At 62.8% G+C, this 8,928-nt stretch overlaps 1 protein-coding gene across 1 annotated transcript in view; it reads right to left on the minus strand.

Annotated features, from left to right (window-relative positions):
* OTUD5 (OTU deubiquitinase 5) overlaps window positions 1-8,082 on the minus strand; it is an 8,782-nt gene extending 700 nt beyond the window's left edge. Inside the window, exons 1-6 of the mRNA XM_062512042.1 lie at window positions 7,288-8,082; window positions 6,536-6,629; window positions 6,367-6,431; window positions 5,133-5,289; window positions 2,965-3,113; window positions 220-405 (exon numbers count right to left, since the gene is read on the minus strand). Coding sequence (XP_062368026.1) covers window positions 220-405; window positions 2,965-3,113; window positions 5,133-5,289; window positions 6,367-6,431; window positions 6,536-6,629; window positions 7,288-7,854 — 1,218 coding nt within the window. The 5' untranslated portion in view covers window positions 7,855-8,082. The remainder of the gene's footprint in view (window positions 1-219; window positions 406-2,964; window positions 3,114-5,132; window positions 5,290-6,366; window positions 6,432-6,535; window positions 6,630-7,287) is intronic.
* Between the last annotated feature and the right edge of the window lie 846 nt (window positions 8,083-8,928).

Consider the following 8,928-nt stretch of genomic DNA (forward strand, 5'->3'; position numbering starts at 1 on the left):
GTGACCACAGGGACAGCAGGGGCTCACAGTGACCCCCAGATGACCCCAGGGAACGGCAGTGACCCCCAGGTGACCCCAGGGAACGGCAGTGACCCCCAGGTGACCCCCAGGTGACCCCAGGGAACGGCAGTGACCCCCAGGTGACCCCCAGGTGACCCCAGGGGCCCGCAGTGACCCCCAGGTGACCCCAGGACCCGCGAGCAGGAGTTTGGGCCCCACCTGCCGCGCCTGCTTCTCCTGGTCCCGCAGCCACTGCAGGTAGGACTCGCGGGCCACCTGCTCCTCGATGGCCTCGTTGGTGGCCTCCCAGTCGGTGGCACGCTTCTTGTCCTCCAGCATCTGCTGCTCGATCCACGACTCCTCCGACGTCTTGATGGCACTCTTCATCAGGGACTGCTCGGCCAGCTGGGGACAGGGGACAGCGTGGGACAGGGACAGGGACAGGGGACAGGGGACAGGGGACAGGGACAGGGGACAGGGGACAGGGGGACAGGGACAGGGGGACAGGGACAGGGGGACAGGGGACAGGGGACAGGGGGACAGGGACAGGGGGACAGGGACAGGGGGACAGGGACAGGGGACAGGGGGACAGGGGACAGGGGGACAGGGACAGGGGACAGGGACAGGGGACAGGGGACAGGGGACAGGGGGACAGGGACAGGGGGACAGGGACAGGGGGACAGGGGACAGGGGACAGCGTGGGACAGGGACAGGGACAGGGGACAGGGGACAGGGGACAGCGTGGGACAGGGGACAGGGGACAGGGACAGGGACAGGGGACAGGGGACAGGGGACAGCGTGGGACAGGGGACAGGGACAGGGGACAGGGACAGGGGGACAGGGGACAGGGGACAGCGTGGGACAGGGACAGGGACAGGGGACAGGGGACAGGGGACAGGGGACAGGGACAGGGGACAGGGGGACAGGGGGACAGGGGACAGGGGACAGGGGGACAGCAGGGACAGGGGACAGGGGACAGGGGACAGCGTGGGACAGGGGACAGGGGACAGGGACAGGGGGACAGGGGGACAGGGGGACAGGGGACAGCGTGGGACAGGGGACAGGGGACAGGGACAGGGGGACAGGGGGACAGGGGGACAGGGGGACAGGGACAGGGGACAGGGGGACAGGGACAGGGACAGGGGACAGGGGACAGGGGACAGCGTGGGACAGGGGACAGGGGACAGGGGACAGGGACAGGGGGACAGGGGGACAGGGGACAGCAGGGACAGGGGACAGGGGACAGGGGACAGCGTGGGACAGGGGACAGGGGACAGGGGGACAGGGGGACAGGGGGACAGGGGACAGGGGGACAGGGGACAGGGACAGGGGACAGGGACAGGGGACAGCGTGGGACAGGGGACAGGGGACAGGGGACAGCGTGGGACAGGGGACAGGGGACAGGGGACAGCGTGGGACAGGGGGACAGGGGGACAGGGGACAGGGGACAGCGTGGGACAGGGGACAGGGGACAGGGGACAGGGACAGGGGACAGCGTGGGACAGGGGACAGGGGACAGGGGGACAGGGGGACAGGGGACAGGGGGACAGGGGACAGGGGGACAGGGGGACAGGGGACAGGGGGACAGGGGGACAGGGGGACAGGGGACAGGGGGACAGGGGACAGGGGACAGGGGACAGGGACAGGGGACAGGGGACAGGGGGACAGGGGGACAGGGGACAGGGACAGGGGGACAGGGGACAGGGGGACAGGGGACAGGGGGACAGGGGACAGGGGACAGGGGGACAGGGGGACAGGGGACAGGGACAGGGGGACAGGGGACAGGGGGACAGGGGACAGGGGGACAGGGGACAGGGGACAGGGGACAGGGACAGGGGGACAGGGGACAGGGGACAGGGGACAGGGGGACAGGGTGGGACATCAGGGGTCACGCAGGGCGCACCGTGGGACGCCACGTCCCACCCCCCAAATCAGAACCTCCACTCCTCAAAACTGGGGTCCCTCACCCCCCCCAAAATCGGGGTCACTCTTCAAACTCAGGGTCCCCAGACCCCAAATTCGGGGTGTCCCCCCCCCCCCCCCGACCCCCGGTTTGAGGGGGGGCAGCCCCAGCCCCACAGAAAGGGAGGGAAGGGGGGCGCAGGGAGGGTCCCCAGACCCCAAAATCGAGAGGGCTGCACCCCAAAAGTGGGGCCCTGCTCCCAAAATCAATCTCCAACCCCAAAGCTCCAGGTCCCACCCCCCAAAATCGGGGTCCCAGACCCCACATCAGAGTTCCCACTCCCCAAATTCGGGTTCCCACCCCCCAAATCCCAATCCCCCACCCCCCAAATTTAGGTTCCCACCCCCCAAATCCCAATCCCCCACCCCTCAAATTAAGGGTCCAACCCCCCAAAATCACAACCCCCACACCCCAAATTTGGGGTCCCACCCTTCAAACTCGGGGGTCCCAGACCCCAAACCTGAGTTCTCACCCCCCAAAGTTGGGGTTCCCCCCCAAATTCGGGTTCCCACCCCCCAAATCCCAATCCCCCACCCCCCAAATTCGGGGTCCCACTCATCAAATCCCAATCCCCCAGCCCCCAAATTTGGGTTCCCACCCCCAAATCCCAATCCCCCACTCCCCAAATTCGGGGTCCCACCCCCCAAATCCCAATCCCCCACTCCCCAAATTCGGGGTCCCACCTCCAAAATCACAACCCCCACTCCCCAAATTCGGGGTCCCACCCCCCAAATCCCAATCCCAACCCCCCAAATTTGGGTTCCCCCACACCCCAAATCCCAATCCCCCACCCCCGAAATTCAGGGTCCCACCCTCCAAATCCCAATCTCCCACCCCCCAAATTCGGGTTCCCACCCCCAAAATCACAACCCCCACACCCCAAATCCCAATCTCCCACCCCCCAAATTCGAGGTCTCCCCTTTCAAACCGGGGCTCCCAGACCCCAAATGATAACTCCCACCCCCGTCCCCCCAAATTTGGGGTGCGCCCCCCCCCCGTACCCCCGGTTTGAAGGAGGGCAGCCCCAGCCCCACACCGATGGTGGCTTTGTTGGGGTTCACCACGGAGTTGTAGTGGATGTTTCGGTGGTAGCTGACCCGGATGGGCTCGTCCTCGTTGTGCTGGATCCCGTGGAACGTGTTGATGGGCTCTGGGGGACCCCGAAAAACACATGGGAACAAAGAATCCCCCCCCAGCCCACGGGGGAAAAAAAAAAAAAAAAAAAAGGGAAGAGGAAAAAAAAAAAATGGGAGCAGGAAAAAAAAAAATGGGAGCAGGAAAAAAAAAATGGGAGCAGGAAAGAAAAATGGGAGCAGGAAAAAAAAAATGGGAGCAGGAAAAAAAAAATGGGAGCAGGAAAAAAAAAATGGGAGCAGGAAAAAAAAATGGGAGCAGGAAAAAAAAAATGGGAGCAGGAAAAAAAAAATGGGAGCAGGAAAAAAAAACAATGGGAGCAGGAAAAAAAAAATGGGAGCAGGAAAAAAAAAATGGGAGCAGGGAAAAAAACTAATGGGAGCAGCAAAATAAAAAAAAAAAAGGGAGCAGGAAAAAAAAATGGGAGCAGGAAAAAAAAAATGGGAGCAGGAAAAAAAACTAATGGGAGCAGCAAAATAAAAAAAAAAAATAGGGAGCAGGAAAAAAAAATGGGAGCAGGGAAAAAAAAAATAATGGGAGCAGGAAAAAAAAAATGGGAGCAGGAAAAAAAAAACAATGGGAGCAGGAAAAAAAAAACAATGGGAGCAGGAAAAAAAAAACAATGGGAGCAGCAAGAAAAAAAAAATGGGAGCAGCAAAGAAAAAAAAAATTAATGGGAGCAGCAAAGAAAAAAAAAATTAATGGGAGCAGCAAAACAAAAAATTAAAGGGAACAGCAAAAAAGAAAAAAAAATGGGAGCAGCAAAAAAAAAAAAAAAAAAGAAAAAAATTGTTGGGAGCAGCAAAACAAAAAAAAAATTAATGGGAGCAGCAAAGAAAAAAAAATTAAAGGGAGCAGTAAAAAAAAAAAAAAATAAAGAAAAAAATTGTCGGGAGCAGCAAATAAAAAAAAATTAATGGGAGCAGCAAAAAAAAAAACAAACCAAAACAAAATAAAACAAAAAAAAACCAATAAAAAAAATGGACAGGAACCCCAAAAAAACCACAGGGAAACCCCAAAGAACAGAGGGGAGTCCCCAAAAAAACCCCAAAAAAAACAGATGGCGACCCCAAAACCAGAGAGGAACATCCTCAGAAGCCCCCTCCCCATTAATCCCAGTTCCCAGCTGACCCGTCCCCAGTGCTCCCAGTACCCAGCTGACCCCTCCCCATTAATCCCAGTACCCAACAGACCCCTCCCCATTAATCCCAGTATCAAACTGACCCCTCCCCAGTGCTCCCAGTACCCAGCTGACCCCTCCCCATTAATCCCAGTACCCAACAGACCCCTCCCCATTAATCCCAGTACCCAACTGACCCCTCCCCAGTGCTCCCAGTGCCCAGCTGACCCCTCCCCACTGTCCCCAGTACCCAGCTGACCCCTCCCCACTGTCCCCAGTGCCAAACTGACCCCTCCCCACTGTCCCCAGTGCCAAACTGACCCCTCCCCACTGTCCCCAGTGCCCAGCTGACCCCTCCCCAGTGCTCCCAGTGCCCAGCTGACCCCTCCCCACTGTCCCCAGCTCCCAACTGACCCCTCCCCAGTGCTCCCAGTACCCAGCTGACCCCTCCCCACTGTCCCCAGTGCCCAGCTGACCCCTGCCCAGTGCTCCCAGTGCCCAGCTGACCCCTCCCCAGTGCTCCCAGTGCCCAGCTGACCCCTCCCCACTGTCCCCAGCTCCCAACTGACCCCTCCCCAGTGCTCCCAGTACCCAGCTGACCCCTGCCCAGTGCTCCCAGTGCCCAGCTGACCCCTCCCCAGTGCTCCCAGTGCCCAGCTGACCCCTCCCCACTGTCCCCAGTGCCAAACTGACCCCTCCCCACTGTCCCCAGTGCCCAGCTGACCCCTCCCCAGTGCTCCCAGTACCCAGCTGACCCCTCCCCAGTGCTCCCAGTACCCAGCTGACCCCTCCCCAGTGCTCCCAGTGCCCAGCTGACCCCTGCCCAGTGCTCCCAGTACCCAGCTGACCCCTGCCCAGTGCTCCCAGTGCCCAGCTGACCCCTGCCCAGTGCTCCCAGTTGGCGGGCCCACGCACCAGTGCCGTACTGGTAGACCTCGACGGGCCTGTTGTACATCTCGGCCATGGCCTGCATCTCGATGTGGTTGCCGTGGCAGGTGCTCTTGCGCTTGCGGTTGATGTAGGTGGTGAAATCCTCGGTGACGTAGTTGGAGAAATAATCGGCGTTCTTCATCTGGGGACACGGGGGGGACACGGTGGGGACACGGACACCGGGGACACTGGGAGAGCACTGGGACACTGGGAGAGCACTGGGGACAAGAGTGAGGGACACTGGGGACAGGAGTGAGGGACACTGGGAACAGGAGTGAGGGACACTGGGGATACTGGGAGAGCCCCTGGAGACACTGGGAACAAGAGTGAGGGACACTGGGGATACTGGGAGAGCCCCTGGGGACACTGGGAGAGCACTGGGGACACTGGGAGAGACCCTGGGGACAAGAGTGAGGGACACTGGGGACACTGGGAGAGCACTGGGGACACTGGGAGAGCACTGGGGACAAGAGTGAGGGACACTGGGGACACTGGGAGAGCACTGGGGACAAGAGTGAGGGACACTGGGAACAGGAGTGAGGGACACTGGGAACAGGAGTGAGGGACACTGGGGATACTGGGAGAGCCCCTGGAGACACTGGGAGAGCACTGGGGACAAGAGTGAGGGACACTGGGGACACTGGGAGAGCACTGGGGACACTGGGAGAGACCCTGGGGACACTGGGAGAGACCCTGGGGACACTGGGGATACTGGGAACAGGAGTGAGGGACACTGGGAACAGCAGTGAAGGACACTGGGGATACTGAGAGAGACCCTGGGGACATTGGGAGAGACCCTGGGGACAGGAGTGGGGGACACTGGGGATACTGGGAGAGACCCTGGGGACACTGGGAACAGGAGTGGGGGACACTGGGAGAGCTCTTGGGGACACTGGGAGAGACCCTGGGGACACTGGGGATACTGGGAGAGCCCCTGGGGACAGGAGTGGGGGACACTGGGGACACTGGGAGAGCACTGGGGACACTGGAGGAGGTGGGAGGGAACAGCAGCCTGGTCCCCCCAGCATTCTGAGCACCCTTCCCGTTCATCCCAGTACCCCCCAGTTCATCCCACTGGCCTCCCAGTCCCTCCCAATGCCCTCCCAGCGTTTCCCTGAGCACCCCAGGCTCTTCCCAGTCACTCTCCAGTGGCTCCCAGTACATCTTACACCACTCCAGACCCCTCCCAGTCCATCCCAGTGCCCTCCCAGTCCCTCACCAGGTAATCCATGCAGTGCTTCCGCACCACCTCGTGCATGTCCTGGTCTCCGTACACCTGATCAGCTGAGGGGGGGACACAAAGGTGACATCGGGAAGGGGTGGCAGCACCTCGGGGGAGGGGTCTGGGAGGGTTTTTTGGGGTGGATTTCGGGGGTTTTGGGGCTCACCCACGGCCCGGAACAGACAGGCCCCGTCCTCTTTCATGCGTTTGATGATGAAGCCTTTCTTCTCCCGCAGAGCCTTCTCGAACCGGTGCTCCTGCTGGAGACACAGCCGGGCTCGGGGGGGCCCCGGGGCTGGGGAGGGGTCCTGGGGGGCTTGGGGAGGTCCCTCGGGTCACGGGGGGGGGGGACATGGGGTGTGGGGAGCTGAGGGACACACGGGACGGGGGATCTGGGGTTGGGGGTCACAAACTGGGGGAAGGGGATGGGGAGGGTGAAGGGAGGGGGGACAAGGGAGGGTGTGGGGGGGTCCTGGAGGGGATTTGGGGGGGTCCCTCACGTCACTGGGGAGGGGGGAACACGAGGTGTGGGGTAAAGGGGGTTCAGGGGGGTCCCAGGCAGTGGGGAAAGGGGGGATCCCCGTGGGAATCCCTTGGGAGGGGCTGAAAAGGGGGACGGGGGGAGATTCTGGGGGTGTCGTGAAGAGGGGACAAGGAGGGGGCGACAACGGGGAATCCTGGGGGAGGGTCCCAGAACGGCAGGAAAAAGGGGGGATCGAGGAAAAGCCGGGGAGAGATCCCCAAGTGGGGGACGGGGGACACCACGAAGTGGAAACAACTCGGGGACGAACGACGGGAATAAAAGGGAACGACAACCGGAGCCGGCACCGGAGGGGGCGACAACGCGAGGGAGCCCAAACCCCAAGCGGTGCCTCTTTGTCCCGGTGTCCCCCCGGTGTCCCCCCGGTGTCCCCGCACCTGCTCGGCCGTGGCCGGATCCATCTCCACCCTCCCGGCCTCGTACTCATCCTCGCTGTTGTAGCCTCCTCCCGCCTCGTCGGGCCCGGGACTTCCACAGCCGGGGCCCAGCCCCATCCCCAGCCCGATCCCACCGGGACCCGACCCCGCGCTTCCCGCGCTGGGCCCGGCCCCTCCGCGCCGCCGCCTCTTGCTGTGCCCGGGGCCGCCCCCGCCGCCTCCTCCACAGCCGGGCCCGCGGGGCTCGGGCAACCCCAGCGCCGCCGCCTCCAGCCCCAGCAGAGCCGCGGGTCCATCCGCAGAGCCGGGGCCGCCGCCGCCGGGACCTCCGGGCCCGGAGGGTGGAGGAGAACCGGCGGCTCCGGGCAGCCCGGCCCAGCCCCGCAGCGGAGGAGGCGGCGAGGCCCGAGGCCGCGGTACCCCCACACCGGGTCCGCCGGGTTCGCCGACACCTCCAGGGCCGCGCTCCGGCCCCGCGTCCGCTCCGCGTTCAGGCCCCGCGTCCGGACCGGAATCCGCGTCGCCGTCTGGCGCCGGTACCGGCTTCTTCTTCGGGAGGATCGTCATGGCGGGGCGCGCATGGGGGGGGGCGCCGCGGGGGTACCGGGGGTCAGCGGAGGGGAGCTGCGGGGCGGAGGAGCCGCGGACGGGGGTTCGGAGGTCGGGGCGGTACCGGGGACCAGCGGCGGGACGCTGCGGGGCGGGGGGGCCGCGGGCGGGGACTCGGAGGGGCCCCCCCGGCGCTGAGGGGCCGCGGGCGCTGCGGCCGCCGGGGCCGTGTCAACATCAACAGCCGCGACCTCCGACCCCGCGCGCGCTTCCGCCTCGCCCGCTCTGCGCCTCGCCATTGGCCGGTTCCCACCGCGCCGCGCTGCTATTGGTGGAGAGCGCTACCGGAAGTCCCGCCTTTGAAACCCCGCCTCCGCCATGGGAAGGCGGGATCGGCGTCGCCATGGTGACGTCGGGGGTGCGCGCTGATTGGACAAGGCGGAGATGGAGGGAGGTGATTGGGTGGATTCGGAGGCGGGAGTAGAGCAGAGTGAATGCTGATTGGTTGGAGGAGACGTCGATTGAGCAGAAGGGGAAGGCGCGACTCCAGGTAAACGCAGGTGCTGGTTGGCTGGCGGCACGTCTGTCATCGATGTGGGCGGGGACAGCGGGAAACGACGAACGCTGACTGGCGCGAGACGTAATCCCGCCCACATCGCTCTCTTATTGGCTGCAGCGAGCGACCTAATTTCCCATTGGTTGGAGAGGGGGAAAGGGCGGAGTCACGTGGGAAGCCACGCCCTCCATGACCCTACAGTACCTGTCAATCTTCCGAAAGCCCCGCCCCCTCCCAGTCTCTCACACGTGATTCAACCTCCCCAAAAACCTCCCAGGACCCCCCCCAAAACCAGACCCTCACTTCCATTTCCAGTTCTTTGATCAAAAACCACCCCCGATCCCCCAAAAATCCTCCCTAAAAATCCCCCAGAAACACCCTCAGCTGCATTTCCAGTTCTTTTATTAAAACTCATCCCTGACTGCCCCAAGAAACCTCCCAGGATCCCCAAAATCAGACCCTCAGCTGCATTTACGGCCCCTTTATTAAAACCCACCCCTGACACCCCCCAAAACCTCCCCAAACCAGACCCTCAC

The sequence above is a fragment of the Cinclus cinclus genome, chromosome 33 (assembly GCF_963662255.1).
Source record: "Cinclus cinclus chromosome 33, bCinCin1.1, whole genome shotgun sequence".
NCBI lineage: Eukaryota > Metazoa > Chordata > Aves > Passeriformes > Cinclidae > Cinclus > Cinclus cinclus.